The sequence below is a fragment of the Mirounga angustirostris genome, unplaced genomic scaffold, assembly GCF_029215605.1.
Source record: "Mirounga angustirostris isolate CCGP_5_RB_7025 unplaced genomic scaffold, mMirAng1.0.hap1 SCAF_13, whole genome shotgun sequence".
Classification (NCBI taxonomy): domain Eukaryota; kingdom Metazoa; phylum Chordata; class Mammalia; order Carnivora; family Phocidae; genus Mirounga; species Mirounga angustirostris.
Genome location: NW_026991721.1, coordinates 41,822,169 through 41,843,815, shown reverse-complemented (window position 1 = coordinate 41,843,815; position 21,647 = coordinate 41,822,169). Strand labels below are relative to the sequence as shown.

Below are 21,647 nucleotides of genomic sequence, written 5' to 3'. Positions count from 1 at the left end.
GAAAAAGTTAAATACAGTTTTGAAAGGATTTTTTTTTTTTTAAGATTTTATTTATTAATTTGAGACAGAGAGAATGAGATACAGAGAGCATGAGAGGGAGGAGGGTCAGAGGGAGAAGCAGACTCCCTGCCGAGCAGGGAGCCTGATGCGGGACTCGATCCCGGGACTCCAGGATCATGACCTGAGCCGAAGGCAGTCGCTTAATCAACTGAGCCACCCAGGCGCCCATAGTTTTGAAAGGATTTTGATCAGTTAATTTCATTGTGTTAGTTCTCAGCATTAAGATGTAGAAATGTTGAGAAATTAAGCCCAATTAGGGCTAAAGTTTGATAATTACTGATCATAAATCTAGATGATAGGTGATTATGTGATGCTTCCATTTTTAAGAAATATATACAGTAGCACTTGCCTTAGTCAAAATCCAATTAACAATGTTACTTAGTTATATGGCATTCTTTTTAGCACTCTGCCTATGAGAAATAGGTTAATCACAAGCATCAAAAAGTGACAGTAATAAACTCATCAATAAAATAACTCTAATATATTCTTGAGTTAGTTTTCACTTGCTATGTTGCTCTTCCTTTGTATTTTCCATTGATATTTGATGTTTTGAATAGTAGTTTTTTTCTTTTTTCAATTGAAGTATACTTGACACAACAGAAGGGCAATTTTTAAAAATAATAATTCTTAGAAATCTTAATCAGAAAAATATTACTGATACCAATATTATGTTTGTTACTATGTTTACTGTGTAAAAAAAAGTGTACTGGTACATTTTAGAAACATTTTAAACAATATTAATTAAACAGGATGCCTAAGTGCCTCATTTCCTGAACATTCTAGTTAATCAGGCTTATTTTTGGTACTGGAATCTACTGATAGGAGTAAGTCCTATAAGAACCAGGAAGTAACCCTTATTTCTTTTCTTTGTGTTCTTTAACTTCTTTCTTGAATTTCACAACTAATTTGTCTCTGCTTTTGGGAAAGAATAGAAAAAGCCTGATACTACTCCAGAAAAGAACAATAGCCATTTATGAAAAAATAATTAGTAAGGAAAAGGGAGTTGTAAGAGATAATTTAATGTAAATGTCTTATGTATGTGTTAAGAACTAAGAGAGACTATATGGACCTAAATTATAGCCAGAAAGGATTATGTTCCACAAAGAATGTTTTCACTGTGAGTCTAACTACGAACCTTTACAAAATTGACAAGCGGGGCGCCTGGGTGGCTCAGTCGGTTAAGCGTCTGCCTTGGGCTCAGGTCATGATCCCAGGGTCCTGGGATAGAGCCCCACATCGGGCTCCCTGCTCAGTGGGGGGCCTGCTTCTCCCTCTCCCTCTGCCTGCTGCTCCCCCTGCTTGTGCTCTCTCTCTCTCTCTCTAATAAATAAATAAAATCTTGAAAAAAAAACCGACATGCTTGGGAAACTTAAACATAGGAGATGCTTATCTCTGAGATGGTTTCAGTATTTGCTAATGGGGGAAATTCAGAAGAAGCAAAGACAGTTTTATGTAAATCTCAGTAAAACACCTATTCAGTGGTTAAAAAAAAAAGAATACTTTGGTTAATTGGCTGTTTGGATCAGTTTAGAATATTTTCAAAAATTAAGGTAAAATATTAATGCTATGGTGTTCTGAGTTTGTTAATTGAAAAGATGTACATTAGCCTTATACTGAAAATAAAAAAGGTTTAGGATATAGGGCTTATAGTCCCTGATCCTAAGCTTGACCTCTGCAATTGTTTTTCAGGGTAAATCTTTCATATTTGCTTTTGAGATTGTCAAGTGTTTATTTCTCATGCAGAGAGGGAGTGAAGTGTATAAAAGAATAAAGATCTTGTTAAATTGTAGGGAGTTCAGAAATCATTTTTTAGTGGGAGGAACACTAAATAGAACAACAATATAGAATGTAGAATTTGGAGTAAATTTGATGTATTTTCAGAGTAAAGTGTTCTATTTCTCCTGTACATGTTAAAAATAGACTTTGTATTGATATTTTCACACGTCATCTTTACTAATACATATACAGCATATCTAAGGGTGACAGTTTTAACCATTGTTACATTATTCAACAGGGACTAAATAGTAGGAGTAGTTTACCAACTCCACAGCTGAGGAGGAGTTCCGCAACCTCAGGTCTGCCTCCCGTTGAACAGTCTTCAAGGTGGGAACGCAATAATGGCAAGAGGCCACACCAAGACTTTGGCATTTCAAGGTAAAATCCCCAGTCTTTTAAAGAAACTTGAGTCCAGTGCATCCATTTTGTCTCTGTTGAATGAAGTTTGAAATAACTAAAAGCAGAAAGGAACAGTTGAAGTATTTTAGATATAGGTCAGCACGGGTAGAAATAAGGCATGATAGAGAAACTGATTCTTAAAAAGGAGGCTAACGTGTCTTCTCCAAAAAGTGCAGTACGTTGGGTACAAAGCATGCTGAGGCCTTAAGAAGAAATCAGGAAGGCAGTGTAAGGAATCTGGGGTCAGTTTAGGACAGGGCAGTGAGAAAGCTTTAAGATTAGTATTAGTCGCCATTACGGGGACAATCACAGCCATTCAGTGCACAGTGTCAAAAGACAGGTCAGCAGAGTGACTGACTTGTTAGGGGAAGAGCACATTCCCAGGGCTCACCTCAGATGTTAGATACAAGGTAGCAAAACTCTTCCAAACCGTGTTCGTGCTGGAGGACTAAGACTACTCCTATATTCTGTACTCACTTGAAGAGTGACTTGGAACTGACCAGTGCTAATCCTACACATGAAAGGCATCAGTAACTCCAGCTAAATGAAGCTGGGAAAATGCAGGGGCTGAAATTTTCTGACTGTAAATATACCCATTTACCCTCATAACAAAGGATTCACTACTTTGTTTTTCAATAGTCAGAAACATAGTGATCTCCGGTGTGAGTTAGGAACTTCTCTTTGGTCACTCATCTGCCTATGTTAACAGAGTTAGAATTAGTGTAATCTTTCTGTTAAACCACTGTTGTTACTGGGCATGTGTTATACTTTTGCTAGAACTGTGTAGTTACACATTTGAAACAGCAGATGGCAGGATTGGATCACACGGATTTGTCTGTTAAAAGTTGCATTCACGCTTATATAGGAAATACGATCAAATAATGTTCCAGATTTTGTGTGATTTTTAAATTTGAATCTTTTATAATCTATTCAAGTAGATGAACTCCTTTTTTATAAAAGAAAAATAGAGTGAAATGATAAATAAAACAGGAAGGGATTGATGTATAAAAAGTATAATCCTGGAGAATGCAAAGCTTGCCTGGAGCCTAAACATGACAGTATTGGTTTTTGGAGGGTTTTTTGGTTTTTTTGGTTTTTTTGTTTTGTTTTTTTTTTTTTTAAAGATTTTATTTATTTGCGAGAGAGAGAATGAGATAGAGAGAGCACGAGAAGGAAGAGGGCAGAGGGAGAAGCAGACCCCCTGCCGAGCAGGGAGCCCGATGCGGGACTCGATCCCGGGACTCCAGGATCATGACCTGAGCCGAAGGCAGTCGCTTAACTGACTGAGCCACCCAGGCGCCCTAGGCTTTAGTAGCTTTAACTGAAGAGACCTGCGAATCTGGTATCACTAGGGCATTCTTCTTGACTTTATTAGAGTACCCCAAAACTGAGATCGCATGGCCTACATTTTTGAGTCTTGATTTGAAGGCAGCCTTGGATTCTGATTATAGCTTCTCTGACTGTGATTTTAAATGACCCTGACCGTACTTTCAACATGGTTCCAGTATCGAGCCTCTCATTCTCTGAAGCTCTGACCGAAACCAAATTGCTCATCCCTCCAGGTGCTTTTTCATGTTAGTGTTTTTCTGCCCTTATTTCCTGACATAATGCTGCTACCCTCTAGTTTCGTGGTTACTTTAAAAAAATGGATTTAACTAGAAAACTTGGTGTCATCTTTGCATCCTGTCACCTTATCCTGTAGATACCAGTTGTCAGGCCTGTGTCTGCATCTCGTTTCCTCTCTGCTCCCTCTTCTCCTTTATCACTTTGCCTGCACTGTTTCATGCTTTCTTTACTCCTTACCTGAGCTATTATCCTCTTAATTGGCCTTTCCATTTCTAATATCCTTCACTGCCTGATCCATCTCCTACCCTTCCACCACAAATCTTCCTTAAACAAAACCTTGATTATTCAGTTTTTCTAGTCATTATGTTTTGGACCCTTTACCAATGCCTATAGAATAGTGCCGAAATCCTTAGCCTGGGATGTGAAACCCTGTTATTCCCTCATGACAAAGCTGCACCCTTACTTGGAATATTTAAACAAACTAAAAGACATGAGCAGTCTTGCAAAGAATGAGAACAGAAAAATGACTCGGAAAGCTCTCTAAGTGAAAACAATATGTGACTTGCACTAAACTCTTCCTTGAACTTTTTCTGATAATTTTGTTTTTAGTTTAACTCATTTGAAAATTAAGCTGAATTATAGTTTCCAGCTCACCTTGTTTGAGTAAAGAGTAATATAGGATTTAATTTTGCTTTCCTTCATGCTTTGTCTGGAGAAAAAAGTGAAGTATTATAAACCCTATGATAGCTGTGATAAAAGGAATCTAAAGGAAGAAAACCAGAAGGAAGAACAGCCACTGTATTATCTACCCTGAAGAGTTTATCACTTTTCATCTCTTACAGGAACTTGAAATTTTAATTAAGAGGGCCATTACTTTACAACACCAAAATACATCAGTCTTTCTCTATTTATTTGAAACTCCAGTCAAGAGTAACTCTTTGCTGTTCCCTCCATTTGTCCGCTTCTATGCCCCCCGGTAGTTGTTCTCTCTCCCTGGAACAGGTCTCACTTTAAGAATAACACCCTGATCTCCTCCTCCCTTGATTTCTAAGGAGAAGTAATCTGTTTCACCTTGGAATCTCCTTAACACCTTTTCTTTGCCTCTTTTATGGCACTTTCACTTTCTACCGTGAGTTAGTCATTACTGTTCTTCTGAGGCCTGCTTGATTGCTGTGATGAGTTTGATTGCATTAAAATGGATCTTTGAAGATAAACAGCTGCTCAACAAATGTCCTGCAGGAGTATAGTGTCCATATTATGACAGTGGATGTTGCCTTCTGCTGAAGTTTCAGCTGAAGGTTCTCTGGTCAGGAAGTTCCAGGAGATGTGAAATAATGCTTTTTTGGGTTAGCTGACAATTGGATTACCCATCTCTGAGTTCTAGGATTAGTAGCTATGGTTAAAAAATGGCTAAACTTGTATCCTTGGACTGACTGCTAGGACCCATCCCTCCCTGTGGACAAACAGAACACATTTTAGAGCTCACAGCTCACTTTCTTTGAACAGACTTTCCCTGGGGAAAAATAGGCAAATCGTTTTCCAAAACTCCCTGGGCTGTCAACTATAGTTACTCCTACACTAAAGAGACTTACCTTTAACCTATTCCCCAATTCATCCTTCATCTCCATAACTGCTCTGTAATTCAATCTAATAATTTGTTAGGAACTATGTTCCCTAAATAATGTACTAGGAACCAGCTTCTCAATTCTGTGTCTCATAATTTATTAGAGATTTATACCAATGCCTGGATACTATTTGAACTGCAGAGGTTTAAGAGGGCTAATGGTGTCATCTCACTCAGTTTCTCAAGAGAATAGCTCTGTGAATCTGGACATCATACAGCCAACAAATTTATGCAGGTTCTCACACACCCACACAAGATGATACAAACCTTATCCAGGTAATTTGCATTGGTTATCTAAAAATCAACTCTTAACATATGGCTTAACTCTGTGACCATAACTTTTGACAATCTCTTGTAATGATTCCCAAATCTGACTTCAGTCATCCTCCTACCATCTATTAATAAACCTTGAGACTCCTATCCTTCTTGTCCTCTGCTTTCTTCAGTATTTTACGTAATCTCATTGGAGTGTACATTTATCTGGTTGTAGGCCAGAAATTAATGAGACGATTCTAGAACTCAGCTGAAAACCTGTAATTTGACCTGTACCTCTCAATTCTAAACGGCTAACTGAATGTATAGTATACTTCAAGTATTAGAAGACTCTGGATCGGGCGCCTGGGTGGCTCAGTTGGTTGGGCGACTGCCTTTGGCTCAGGTCATGATCCTGGAGTCCCGGGATCGAGTCCCACATCGGGCTCCCTGCTCGGCGGGAAGTCTGCTTCTCCCTCTGACCCTCCCCCCCTCTCATGCTCTCTCTATCTCATTCTCTCTCTCAAATAAATAAAATCTTTAAAAAAAAAAAAAAGACGACTCTGGATCAAGGTAGGAAACTGTGGAGCAGTGCAGTGGGTTTTGAAAAGGAGAAAGTCTTATCTTTGTTTTGAATATTAATCAGGGGGTAAACTTTGGTAGAGTACACAGATTTTTCTGTTTGAATATAGCCCTGAGTGGTATTCTTATGTGCTTCCCTAGTCTCCCCCACTTGTGAGCAAGGAGTACTAAATACAAAGAACAATTGAGCACAAGCAGGGACATGAGTTTATTGGGGGGTATTATTTGCATTGCCTCTTTTTGTCACATCATCAAATTATCATTACTACTGGCTTGAGAATAAAATATGATAGACTCTAAAAGTTAGATGTTAAAAGTTTTTACCTCTAGGAGAGAAGGTGGGTGGGGGGATGGGGTAACTAGGGGATGGGCATTAAGGAGGGCACATGATCTGATGAGCACTGGGTGTTTTATGCAATTGATGAGTCAATAAATTCTACCCCTAACACTAAAAAAAAAAAAAAAAAGCGTTACATCTAAATCTCTAATTTTACAGATGGAGAAACACACAAAGCTAGAATCAGAATTGTTTTGTGGAAGGTGTGGGCAAGACCTTCTAAAAATAGGTAGAAAATAAATGCTTTCTCCTTTTAGAGTCAAAGAAATTAGAGGTTGAATTTTAGCTCTGCCACTGTGAATTTTAGCTGTGTGAATGGGGGGACGTTACTTAGCCTCTTGATGTCTCCATTTCCTTATCTGTTAAATAGGAGATTAAAAAAGATAAACATATGTAAACTACCTAAAACAATGAATGGTACATAATAGATACTTAAAATAGTGCTGTTGTTATAATTTTTGTTAATGTCAATAAGGAAGTTTTAATGGTCGCTAACTGGTTTTACGTGCCTTCTCTTTTTGTAATACAGAATTTTTTTCTCCCATGGGGATATAGAACAAACTGGATTTCTAGAAAAAGATCCAAGGAGAGCCTCAAAGCAAGAGTTAGTGAAAGAAAAAGAGTCCATTCGCCCAAAACTGGGGAGCAAAAATGATCTGTTCTCTAGGAAGCTGAGACTAGGAACCTAAAGAGATCATTCACTTATTCCACAATATCTGTCGAACACCTGTATCAGGCACTGAGCTAGATCCACTGGGAATGTAGAGAGATGTGTTAGAGCCCGCAAAGAAAATCACAAAATAATGAGGGAAAAGAATCTGTAAGCAGTGAAATTATAATACACTATGGATAAATGTAATAGGACATGAAGAAAAACCTTTTAGGTCACAGAAAAAATAGGCCTTCCTTGAGTAACGGGGTATGGAAGTACAGAAAAGATGAAGCAGTTGGAGAAGAGCTTATTGAGAACTTAGCCTACACTAAAAAATACTGAGTGAAAAATAGAGAATCTAGATTTGTCCTTGAGCCTGTGGTGAAGTGCCCACATGAGGAGCTGACAGAAGAAAACAGGCTAGTGAATATTGAAGAAAATGTAAAATTTATGGTGTACTTCATACATGCTTGGCACTGGAAAGCTTTCAGATATATAATCTTAAATTGCATTTTACATATCACATTGCTGTAGTGTGTGATTGCCTACCTATGTTTAATTTCTTCATAAGAGCTCTAAAACCTACAATAAATATTTCAGTTATAGGAAATGACTGAGTTAATGGGTAATCAATAGCTGTGAAGAGAGGAAGCAGGAAATAATGAAAACTGTATTATTAGGCCAGTGATTTTCAGTGAGGTCCCTGGACCCAGCAATGTCAGCGTCACCTAAGAACATACTAGAAATGCAGATTACTGGCCCTGCCCCAGACCTACTGAACCAGAAATCCTGGGGGTAGAACTAGCCATCTGTGTTCTAAGAAGTCCTCCAGATAATATTGATAACCTGCTTTATACCAGGGTTCAGCAAACTACATATGGCCTGTGGGCCTAATAGAGTCCATAACTGTTTTGAATTTGTTTTTGTTTATTGCAAATAAAATTATACTGAAACACAGTCATACTTACTTGGTTATTATTATTTGTGGCTGCTTTTTATGCTACAGTGGCAGGGTTGAGTAGTTGCAAAGCCAAAAGTTTTTACTACTTGATCCTTTACAGAAAGCATTTGCTGGCCCCTGCTTTAGGCGTAAGTACTAGATAGATGTCTAAACTCTGAATGTATAAGCAGATGTTTCCTAGTTGAAGTGAAGATCATGAATAAAAAAGAGGAAATTTCCCATGGCTTTAAAATTCTTAATCTGTTATCTTTCCCTTTTAGTCAAGGATCCTATCTAAATGGGCCTTTTAGTTCAAGTCTACTGACAATCGCGAAGCAAAGGTCATCTTCTGTATCCCTAACTCACCATGTAGGTCTGAGAAGAGCTGGTAAGAAGTCATTCTTTATGATTTAAATGTGGGAGGTCTCAGTATCTGGTAGTGCACAATTTTTTCATTATACTTTTAGAGCTAATTTTGAATACCATTTTATGTGTCCTAAGTTAACACGATTAAGCAGTTTGGATTGGCCATTAGTTGACCATTTGCTCATTCATTCGTAATGCTTTTTGAACATCCACTGTGCACCAGGCACTTTGTTAGGCACTAGGGACTCAGGGATAAAATACAGAACTACTTAACTAACCTGAGTAGTTGCAGAGCCCCAGATTCACATATCCAGAACAAGGGAAAATTGTATGGAAAGGGTATTCTTTTGTAGTGTGGCAATTACCTTACTGTGAGAGTGGAAAAAACCTGACTATATCCTAGTAAGTCATTCTAATAGAATTTTTCCCATTTTATTTATTTATTTAAGGTATAATTGACATATAACAGTATATTAGTTTCAGTTGTACAGCAATGATTTGATATTTGTGTATATTGCACAATGATCACTCCAGTGAGTCTAGTTAACATCTGTCACATTACATAGTCACAAATTTTTTTCCTGTGACAACTTTTAAGATCTGCTTTATTAGCACTTTTCAAATATACAGTCCAGTATTATTAACTGTAGTCCTCATGCTGTACCTTACAGCCCTCTGATTTATTTATTTTATAACTACAGGTTTGTTCCTTTTGACCCACTTCACCCATTTCACCCACCCCCCACTAATTAAGGAATTTTCTTTAACTCAAGAGATTATAGAACACTTCAAAATATTTTAGATGAAAGTTACAGATACAACATAGCAATAACGGAACAACACTGATACCTACTTTTAAAGTACATTATGTCTGGTAATGGAATATACATACAAGTACAAAATTCTTTTATGATGTTGTATATAAAATAAAAATCAATAAAACGTGAAGAGGCAGGAACATGTTACTGATAAGAAAAGCCGACACTAGAAGGAGATCTACATAAGATATCGATGTTGGATTTAACAAAGTCTTTAATGATTTTTTTTTTAAAGATTTTATTTATTTATTTGAGAGAGAGAGAATGGGAGAGAGAGAGAGCATGAGAGGGGGAGGGCCAGAGGGAGAAGCAGACTCCCCGCCGAGCAAGGAGCCCGACGCAGGACTCGACCCCGGGACTCCAGGATCATGACCTGAGCCGAAGGCAGTCGCTCAACCAACTGAGCCACCCAGGCGCCCTAAAATAATGATGTTTTAAAAGAAATAGAAGGAAAGATGGACAAAAATGGGTTGATAATTTTAACACAGAACTGAACACACAGAAAAGAAATAGTGGACAGTTTAGAACTGAGAAATGTGGTTGATTAAATTATAGGATGGTTTAAGAACAGATTGGACATGACAGAAAAATAGAAAATATCCAAACTGAAACAGAGAGAGGGAAAAAAATATATAGATAACAGAATACTTATGGCTTCTGGTTCTGCATGTTAAGGAGCCTAGAAGCCGTCATTCTGTCCTAATAAGTAAAAATCTGAACAGACTAAAAAATCACCTCTTCTAGGATCTGTGAGAGAGGTGAGGAGACAGGGCAGTGGGTTCCTCCAAGATTGGCGAGATAGGCAAATACAGGAAGTAATGACTTACTGGAGCAGAGACTCACAAGGGGCAACTCAGAACCACTGCCTGGAACCAGTGCTGGGGTAGGAAAGCCTGAACTGAACTGTATCTGGCAAATTGCTGGAGGACAACTCTGAGAATTAAAAACTCCAGGGAGACCCAGTCATAAGGAGCCCCCCACAATTTTGTGAGATTCACCTCCAGGAGCTTGACCGGATTCTTTCAGAAATAGTGGAGAAAATGCTGCTATCAGGGGGCAAGGAAAAGGAACCATGTTTAAATACACCAGAGCACTTTTCCTCTTCTTAACAAGGCTGCCCTCAGGAGAAACTAGTCAACCAGAGCCTAATCGGCTGAGGATTTATCAGAGCCTGACTAACCTGGGGGAAGGGAAATACTCAACTTCAGTCAGCTCTAGTCATTCTCCCACCAAAGGGAGAGGCAAAACAAAAACAAAAACAAAAAAACCCAAAACCCCAAAACAAACAAACAAAAACAACCTGAGAAACACTTGTGAAGTTCTTAGTCCAGCAACACAGGCTCACTGAAAGACTGAGATCTAATCACAGGACTATACAACACTTCTTGCCTCAGACCTCAGCACCATTTCACTAAAGGCCTATTTACAGCAGTTTCTTTTACCTGGTACCTCATGTCTGGCTATCAAGAAGAAATCACAAGGTGTACCAAAAGGTAAAAACACAATTTGGATAGACAGAGTAATCTATCAGAATCAGATAGGGATGTTGGCATTGTCAGACTGGGAACTTAAAACAACTATGATTAATATGCCAAAGGCTCTAATGGATTAAGTAGATAATATGCAATAAGAGAGGTGGAAATCCTAAATAATAAAACAAAAATGAATGCTCACAATCAAAACACTGTAACAGAAATTAAGAATGCCTTCAATGGGCTCATGAGTAGGCTGGACACAGCTGAAGAAAGAATCTCTGAGCTTGAGGATATGTCAACAGAAATCTTCAAAACTGAAAAACAAAGACTGAAAAAACAGAATATCCAAGGGCTGTGGACAACTGCAAAAGGAATACCAGAAAAAGAAAGCAAGAAGGAAGAAAAAAAATATTTGAGACAGTAATGACTGGGAATTTTCTCAGATTAATATCAGACACCAAACCATAAATCCAGGAAGCTCACAGAACACCAAACAGGATAAATATCAAAATACCTAGGCATAGGGGCGCCTGGGTGGCTCAGTTGATTAAGCGACTGCCTTCGGCTCAGGTCATGATCTTGGAGTCCCGGGATCGAGTCCCGCATCGGGCTCCCTGCTCAGCGGGGAGTCTGCTTCTCCCTCTGACCCTCCTCCCTCTCATGCTCTCTGTCTCATTCTCTCAATTAAATAAAAATAAAATCTTTAAAAAAAAAAAAATACCTAGGCATATTGTTTTCAAGTTACAGAAAAGCAAAGATAAAAAAATCCTTAAAAAGGCCAGTGGGGGTGGGGAACAACTTACCTGTAGAGGAACGAAAATAATAATGACATCAGACTTAACCTTCATAAGCCATTCAAGTGGAGTGAAACATTTAAAGTATTGAGAAGGGGGGAAAAACAACACCAACCTGGAATTCTGTACCCTTTGAAATTCTACCTCAAAAGTGTAGGAGGACTTTCTCAGACAAATAAAAATTGAGGGAACTTGTTGCCAGTAGACTTGACAGACAAGAAATAGTAAACAAGAAATATTAAAAGAAGTTCTTTAAAGAGAAGAAAAGTAATAAAGGTTAGAAACTCAGATCTAAATGAAATGAAATGAAAAATAAAATGAAAAATGCCAACCTGGAATTCTTTATCTAATGAAAATATCTTTTAAAAATTAAAGCAATGTATTTTTTCATATAGACAAAAGCTGATAGAATTTATTGCTGGTAGACCTGCAATACTAAGATTCAGCAAAGTAAGTAGTAGCTTAGGTAGGAGGAAAATGATCCACACTAAAGCATATACTGGCAGGAATGAATGAAAAGCACTAGTAAGCCTAAATACATGGGTGAATATAGTGAATATTGATTTAAAAACACAATAATAACTTCCTTTTAGCATGCGTAATATATGAAGGAGTCAAATATATGGTAACAAGGGCTTATAAAGGGTGGAAGAGGGGTAAATGGATTTAAACTAGTAAAAGTTGTAAAAAGTATAAATTTGAGAGAAAGTAGTACTTCAGAGATGCACATTGTAGTATCCAGAGTGACAACGAAAAGAATGAAAGAAAAAGGTATAAATAAAAAATGAATATAAGAGGTAACATTGGCGTGATTTTTTAAAAAACAAACAAAAAATAATCCAAAAGAATCCAGGAAAAGATAAAAGACAAAAAGAAGGAACAACTGGGGCGCCTGGGTGGCTCAGTTGGTTAAGCGACTGCCTTCGGCTCGGGTCATGATCCTGGAGTCCCGGGATCGAGTCCCACATCGGGCTCCCTGCTCAGCAGGGAGTCTGCTTCTCCCTCTGACCCTCCTCCCTCTCATGCTCTCTGTCTCTCATTGTCTCTCTCGCAAATAAATAAAATCTTAAAAAAAAAAAAAAAAAAAGAAGGAACAACTAAAAAAGAAATAGGAAGATAGTGGATTGAACACTATATCACATTAAACATACACTTTGTGGTTGGAGGGGAGAGGCAGGGATCTGCCAGAGTTGTTAAGCATATTTTTAAAACATCCAGTTTTCAACAAAAAATTGAAAATACACTCCAGTTAAACGACAAAGATTGTCAGGCAGCTAATAATACAAAACTCAAGCATATGCTCTTTACAAGATGCACACTCTAAATCCAAGGATGCAGGTAGGTCTGATCTCAGAGCTATAATATACATGAGTTAAAAATCGACAGAACTGAAGGGAAAATAGAGAAATCCATATTCGTAATTGGAGATTTTAACTCCCCATTCTCATTAGTAGAATAAGCAGACCAAAATATTAGTATAGACAAATGAAAGGTTAGAGCAACATGACTTGACTGACTTGACGTATTTGACTGCAAAACACTACATTCAGCCATCCCAGGATGAATATGTTTTCCAAGAATACACACAAGATGGAGGACAGTAGACCATTTGTTGGACTATGAGACAAGTCTCAATGAGTTTCAAAGTATTAAAACTCTATATAGAGATTGACTTCAGGAACGGCAGAGAGAAGATCTCCTAAACTCACTCCTGCTAAAATCAACAAAAAGGCAAAAAATGAAACTCAGCCATTTCACAACATTGGGAATTAACAAAAGCCTGAGAAAAAACTAGAAGTCCTCTGTATAAGAGAGACTGCTGAGCCTGGGTAAGCCCGTGGGTCCTGTGACATCTTATTTGGGGGCTACCCCATCCCCTCTTTCTCCCTCAGTGGCACTGTTGCTAAAAGCAGGTAACATTGCTACGATCAGGGAGATCTGACCTCTTTTAGAACTCCACTGAGAGTATATAGGAAACTCCCTGTTCCACCTTGAAGCTCCTTGGGAAATCTCTATTCCCCGTGGGTATTTGGACTCAAGAGCTCAGCTCTCTAAAAAACAAACAGAAAACCCAAACCTTGTGCCAGGCAGCATTGTAACTGCGTAAGGCTGTGATTTCAGGGGTGGCAAACAAGAGCTACCTGGGAATTTAAAAGGAAATCCTGGATACTAGTCAATGACCATAGGGAACTTGAGAACGTCTGAGAGATTCCTGGGGAGTCTACAAGGCTGTGCACATGCGTAGGAGAAGGCCCCAGGCACTCACGTGGAGCTGACCTAGAGGCCTCTCACAAGCAGCACGTGAAATCCAAGGCTGTTTCATAAACTAAAGTTTGAAGTGTGTCTTTTTCAACAGATTCTCTTCTACAGTTGACATATAGGCAAGACATTTAAAGAAATCTTTCAGACTCATCATTGATTGACAACAAAATTATTCTGATCCATGGGTGATTTACAGGAAGTCAAGCTTAAAAAATAAATCAAGAACTTAAAGGTAAAACAACAACAACAACAACAACAACTAGCAAAGAACTCAGTGGCTACACAGTCAGAGAAAACAGAATCTACATAATTAGTCCAGGAAAGTCATTCAACAACCAGAAGCAAGAAAACAAACACAAATCAGCAACATAACAAACCTTGGGTGTGGAAGGGATCTGATACCAGAATTGTTAAAATATATTATCTAAAATGTCCAGTTTTCAACAAAAAGATATGAAACATGCAAAGAAACACATTTTTGCCATGTACAAACAAATTTTTGTCAACAGAAAATTTCCCTGAAGGGGCTTGGATTTTGGATTTGGACTTAAATGACTTAAAATCTGCTATTATAAATATGTTTAAAGTACTAGTGGAAACCATATCTAAATTTTTTTTAAGATTTTATTTATTAGAGAGAGCACAACTGGGGGGTGAGGTGGAGGGGCAGAAGGAGAGGGAGAAGCAGGCTCCCCACTGAGCAGGGAGCCTGACATGGGCTTGATCCCAGGACGCTGGGATCATGACCAGACACTTAACTGACTGAGCCACCCAGGCGCTAATATCTACAGTATTTAAGAAGAGTTATGACAACAGTGTCTCATCAAAGAGAATATAAAGAACTAGAAATTATAAAATGAAACTATAAAATAATTTTGATGTTATAAAATAATTGCCACTTCTACTCAATATTAGATTGGAGGTTCTAGCCATAGCAGTCAGGTAAGAAGGGATAAAAGGAATAGGTAAAACTGTATTTGCAGATGATATCATGTATTTATAAAATCTGAAGAAATTCATTAAAGTCTATTACAAACCAATAAACAAGTTTATGAGTATGGCAGGATACAGGATCCCAATGCAAAAATCAATTATATGTCTATATACTAGCAATGAATAATGCAAACTGAAATTAAGAAAATAATTCCATGTAAAGTTAGTATTAAAAAAAATAAAATACTTGGAATAAATTTAACAAAATAGTGTAAGACCTGTATACTGAGAACTGTAAAACATTGTTGAGAGAAACTAAAGGTCTAAATAAATACAAAAATACCCTGTGTTGGTGGATCAGAAAACGTAATATTGTTAAGATGGCAATACTCTCCAAATTGTTCTAGATTTCATGCCATCTTTATTAAGTTCTGAGATGGTTTCTTTGCAGAAATTGACAAGCTGATCGTAAAATTCAAATGGAGGGACGCCTGGGTGGCTCAGTCAGTTAAGTGTCTGCCTTTGGCTCAGGTCATGATCTCCTCTTGGGATTGACCCCATGTCAGCAGAGAGTCTGCTTCTCCCTCTCGCTCTGCTCCTTCCCCCTCAACTCGTGCACTCTCTCTCAAATAAATAAAGTCTTAACAAAATAAAATAAAATTCATACGGAAATTCAAGGGACCCAGAATAGCTAAAGCAATTTTTAATAAAAAAGAAGAAATTGGAGGACTCACACTTCCAAATTTAAAACTTATTACCAAGCTATAGTAATCCAGAGTGGTACCGGCATAAGGATATTCCATCTCAGTGGGATAGAATTGAGAGTCTAGAAATAAGTCCTTACATGGTCAACTGATTTTCAACAGCGGTGCCAAGATGATTCAATGGGGAAGAAACAGTGTTTTTAACAAATGGTGTTGAGACAACTGGATATACACAGGAAAAAGAATGAATTTGGAATCCTACCTGTTACCATACTCAAAAATTAATACAAATGCATCATAGACTCAACTGTAAGAGTTAAAGCCCAAAACTAGTAGAAGAAGACAGAAAATTTTTGTGACTTTGGGTGTCGAATACAGCATTCTAATATATGACAGCAAAAGCACAGTTCCTGAATGAGAAAAACTGATAATTGGAATTCATTAAAATTAAAGACATTCATATTTCTACAGACACCTAAAGAAAGTGAAAAGACACAGGATGGGAGAAAATATTTGCAAATTGTATATTTGATAGTGTCCTGGTATCCAGAATTTACAAAGATGTCCTACAACTCAATAATAAAAAGACAAATGACCTCATTAAAAAAGATATTTCTCCAGAGAAGATACACCAGTGGCCCATACCACACGAAAAGATGTTCAATATCTTTAATTATTAGGGAAATGCACATCAAAACCACACTGACCCAAGACTTCATACCCACTGTGAGGCCTGTAATTTTAAAGACAGACAAGAACGAGTGGTAAAAATGTTCCAACGTGGGAACGCTGACACATTGATGGGAAAGCGAAATGCTTCAACCACTTTGGAAGACAATTTGGCAGTTCAGTACTTGAAGAGAGAAATAAAATTGTGCTATCTTCATGAGTACAATTTTATACGGCCTTGAAAATCGGAGAACTGCAATCATACCCAACTGCCTAGAAATACCTTTTTAAAATGTAAGCAAAGCATAGAAGAAGCATGTATATTTACTGTCTAATTCAGTTTATAAAGTTAGAAAATAAGAGCAAAACTAACCTAAATTGTTAAAAACTGCATACTTATGTGGTATAAATATAGAGGAAGGCAAGAAAAACAATACCATACAAGTCAAAATATGATTTCCTTTAATGAGAAGACGGGGAGCTAGAAGATGGGGTTTCTGATCTCTGGCCATGCTTTATGTCTTAGTTGAGTGGTGAGCATTCCCATTGTAACTTTTCCATATGTATGTTATATTTCACACTAAAAAAGGTTTAAAATTAAAATGGTGAATCTATATCGTAGAAAGCATTTTTTTAAGGGTTGCTAGGTTTTTCTCTGTTGTATCAAATTTCTACCCTAAGATCATGTTACCCTTTATTCTTAGCCCGTCTGTCAGGATTTTGGACACTCACTATAATTAGAGAGAAGAGGGCTAGAAATTGGAACCTCAGTTTCCGGTTAGTAACTAATCATTATGACAGGCAAGACCCTTCTTGTCTGGTCCTCAGTTTCCTCTTCTGAAACATTAAATGGGCTGGCCAGATTTAAAAAAAAAAAAAATCCCATTCAGCTCTAACACTGTATGAAGTTATGGGAGCCTCTCCATAAACCAGTCTGATAGAACAGTAGAGGCAGCTCTGCAAGAAGAAGTATGATCTCCCGGTGGTAACTGTGTTAACTAAATCAAGTTTTTAGCCTTTTTTTTTTTTTCCCCCACATGGGAAAATGAAAATACTACTTAACTCACAAGATGATGAAAATAACACATTGTATTAAATAAAATAACACATTGTATTCGGGTTCTCCGGAAAACTAATAGAATGTGTGTATATGTATTTACAGAGAGAGAGAGCGAGAGAGGTGGCTTATTTTAAGGAATTGGTTTGCAGGATTGTGAGGGTTAGCAAGTTTGAAATTGGCAGGGCAGGCTGTCCAGCTAGAAATTCTAGGAGAAGTTGGTACTGCAGTCCTGAATCTGAAAGCAGTCTGGAGGCAAAATTCCTTCCTCTTTGGAGAACCTCAGTCTTTTCTTTCAAGGCCTTCAACCAATTGGATGAGGCCCACACACATGAGGAGGGAGAGTAATCTGCTTTACTCAGTTTACTGACTTAAATGTTCATCACCTCTGAAGAACACTTTCACAGCCACATCTAGCCTGGTGCTTGACCAGACAGCTGGACACCGTAGACAGCCTCGCCGAGTGACACATAAAATTAACCATCACACACATACCACTATGCCTGAAAATATCAGAGCTCCTGAATAACTGTTACTTGCTTTCCCCTCTGATTCACACTTTACTTGGATCTTCATTTCCAAATAAAGTTTTAAATCTGCCTACCTTTCTCCAGATATACCCATTCTACCCTGAGTTCAGGGCACTCAGTGAAGGTTTTTGGAGCAAATCAGTAGCATTAGAGATGTATTTCTGAAGCCCTCTGTTTTTTTCATGTTTTAGCAATGAGCACTTGTTTGTATTCTCTACTAGTCACTAGGTTTGTTGAGTTGCAGGGATAGTATCTTTTTCTCCATTGTTAAACCCAGCACATTTTCTACCATATAGGAGGCTCTCAGATATTTGTTAAATGAATGAATGAGCTGGAAAGATATGGATATATTTTTAAAAGGAATCTGATGTTACATTAACATATAATTTTGTCATTGCTCAGCTTGCTTAATGTTGTTAAGAACTTTCGTTCTTCAATAAACTTTGGTAGCAATACTTTGTTCATGTGGATAATAAGCTGGTAGGGATATAAAATGTGAAAGATAAAGGCCAATGTGAATTAGGAAAATTTGTGCCACACTTTGTACATTTTAGTTACACTGTTAATATCTGTGCCATCTTGCTGCAATATTTATTTCACACTCACTGATGATGACAAATAATGCCTACAATGTCTTGAAGATAGCTCCACGTAGAAATCTCTTTTATCATTTAATTGTAAATACTTTGCTTTCTTTAAAGAAGTTGTTCTTTTTAAATACACAGAGACAATAAACGCCTATGTGTGCATACATATTTATTTATTGATCTCTTCCCTCTCTTTTAATTTTTTAAGGTGCTTTCCCCAGCCTGAGTCCTGTGAATTCTCCCAGCCATGGACCAGTGTCTCCTGGCTCTCTAACCAGTCGATCACACATAGAATTTCCTGACACTGCCAATTTTCTTACTAAGCCAAGTGTTATTTTACACAGATCTCTGGGCAGTGCACCCAATTCACCAGATACTTATCAGCAACTCAGAAATTCTGATAGCAATTTGTGTAACAGGTAAGTTTCCCAAATTTTCATTATTTCTATTTAAAAATACGTTACTTTCATAAAATATTACTAGTTTTCTATTTGCTTAAGAAGATTATCTTTATCGAGTAGTTTTTATTCTTAACAAACTTTTTCTCATTTTAGTGCTATTACTCATTTTCCAATTAAGTGATATATAGTGGTATTCTATCCATTTCAAGACACCAGTAAATTATGAGAATTATTTTGGTGTATAATACCATACTACCCAGTTCATATGGTGTTTGTTTTCATTTTTCCATTTTTTATCAGTAATAAGTGTTTACTTCAGACCTCAGGGCTGACTTTCAAAATATGTTATTCTCTTCAGGGACACAGGATGCCTTCTAGGATAAAGCCTACCTATTAGGTTTATCGAGAGATTGGACTTGTATGATATTTTGCAGTAGGATCTTGGTTAAAAATTAAGCAGATTTTCTAATTGTATTTAGGCCAAAATTTGCTTCTCATTTATAAAGGTATATTTCTCTGTTTTATTCTATAAGCTGTGGACATCAAATATTGAAATACGTGTCAACATTCGAATCTGAGTCTGGTGCAGACTGCCATGGTGGAAAGTCAGGTGAGTTTGCAAAAGTCATGTGTGTTTGAATTTCAGAGCAATTTCTGACATTGTTTTAGAAGTTAATAAATGAGTGAGTTTAACTTCAGTTTATCCATCTTTAAAATGAAGATCTAATGTTTTACCTACTTAGGAGATAAGTTGAGGAGTTACTAGGAACGAGTTACAAATAACAGATGGTGAAAGTGTTATTTCACCACATGGGGCCAGCACAATTGGATATTCACTTGTTAAAGGAAGAATTTGGACCCTTACCTTACTGTATACATAAAAAGTAACTCAAAATAGATCACAGACCTAAGTGTAAGAGTTAAAAACTTGAAACTTGTAGAAGAAAATATAGGATATAGTCTTTGTGACCTTGAGTTGAATAAAGCATTCTTAGATACCACACCAAAAGCACAGTCCATGAAAGAAAAGAATGACAAATTGGGCTTCAGCAAAATAAAAATTTTTGCACTTCAAAAGACAACAATAAGAAAATGAAAAGACAGACCACTGATTGAGAGAAAATATTTGGAAATTATATATCTGATTAGGTTTTATATACATAATACATAAAGAACATTTATAATTCATTATTAAGAAGTCAAACAGCTCAAAAAATGGGCAAAAGATGTCACATATTTTGGTCTGAGTCATTTGGTGAAGGATATAAACAAATGGTTAATGAACACATGAAAAGATGAATGACATCATTAGTCATTGCAGAAATGCAAATTAATACTACAGTGAGATAGCACTACACTCAAACTAGACTAACTATAATAAAAAAGACAATACCGAGTGTTAGCAAGGATGCAGAGAAATTAGAACCTTTATGCATTGCTGATAGGAATATAAAATGGTATACCCCTTTGGAAAACATTCTGACAGTTTCTTTAAAAGTTACACATAAATTTACAATATCACCCAGTAATACCATGGCTTAGAATTTATCCATGAGAAAACATATGAGCGCTCAAAGACAAGATTGTGGATGTTATGACATTATTGATGACACTGCAAAACTGGAAATGATCCAAATGTCCATTAACTTGTAAATGGAGAACTATCGTGGTATATCCATACAATGTAATTTTATTTAGCAGTTAAAGGAACAAACTTCTAATACATGACACTGCATGGATAGACTTCAAAACATTATTCTAAGTGAGAGAAGCGGGCTCAAAAGATTTCATATTGTATGATTCTATTTATATGAGATGCTAGAAAAGGTGAATTTATAGGGACAATATCAGAACAGTGATCACCTAGGATGAAAATAGGGATTAACTATAAATAAGCAGGAGGGTACTTTTTGGGGTGATGAGAATATTCTAAAATTGTCATATGGTTGTACAACTCTGTAAATATACTAAAATTGTTGAATTATACACTTAAAATGGGTAGATTTTATAGTATGTTATTACATTATACACACACACACACACTTCTTTGGATTGAATGGTATCAGCTGGGAGATTCTCACTTGAGGACTCTCATGTGATTGCAGTCAGATATTGGTACGAGTGACAGTCATCTGAAGGAATGATTGGGCTGAATTTCCAAGATGGGATTACTCATGTATCTGCTGATTATTGACTAGTCCATCTAAATATGATCTCTCTGTGGGCTTCTTCCAGCATGTTTGCTGGATTCTAGGAGAGGAGGAAGTAGAAACTGCCAGTCAAATTAATGGCTCAACCCAGAACAAAGCATTACTTATGCCATATCCTATTAATCAGAGCAGTCACACAGGCTGTCCAGATTCCTGGGGCTTAGGAAATAGATGCAGTGTCTTGTTGGAGGAGCAACAGGAATACATTTCAAAAGAGTGCAAGGGGGGGTAAGACATAGTGTTGTGGCCAACTTCGGAAAGGAAATTATTACATTTATTTCAACTGTTTTTATTACTGTTCTATGTAAGATAGAGTTATTAGAAGTTTGGATCATTAAAATACGTATGGGGCTCAGCCATTTAAACGTCTATCTTCGGCTCAGGTCATGATCTCTGGGTCCTGGGATCGAGCCCCGCATCAGGCTCCCTGCTCATTCGGGAGTCTGCTTCTCCCTCTGTGCTCCTCCCACCCTCTCAAATAAATAAATAAAATCTTTAAAAAATCTTAAAAAAAACCCCGTATTTAATGAACCTCATATGTCATGATGGCTATTTTAGAATATTATTATATATATTTTATTAGTAGTATTGCCTTAACTTACCAAGAGTAGTTGTATATTCTAAATTTCATTTGTTAAATGCTTTTCATTGGG

General features: G+C 37.2%; 1 protein-coding gene across 1 annotated transcript in view; it reads left to right on the top strand.

Moving 5' to 3' along the window:
- PDE3B (phosphodiesterase 3B) overlaps positions 1-21,647 on the top strand; it is a 166,117-nt gene that overhangs the window by 115,559 nt on the left and 28,911 nt on the right. Inside the window, exons 4-7 of the mRNA XM_045894079.3 lie at positions 2,075-2,214; positions 8,470-8,576; positions 18,592-18,802; positions 19,318-19,394. Coding sequence (XP_045750035.1) covers positions 2,075-2,214; positions 8,470-8,576; positions 18,592-18,802; positions 19,318-19,394 — 535 coding nt within the window. The remainder of the gene's footprint in view (positions 1-2,074; positions 2,215-8,469; positions 8,577-18,591; positions 18,803-19,317; positions 19,395-21,647) is intronic.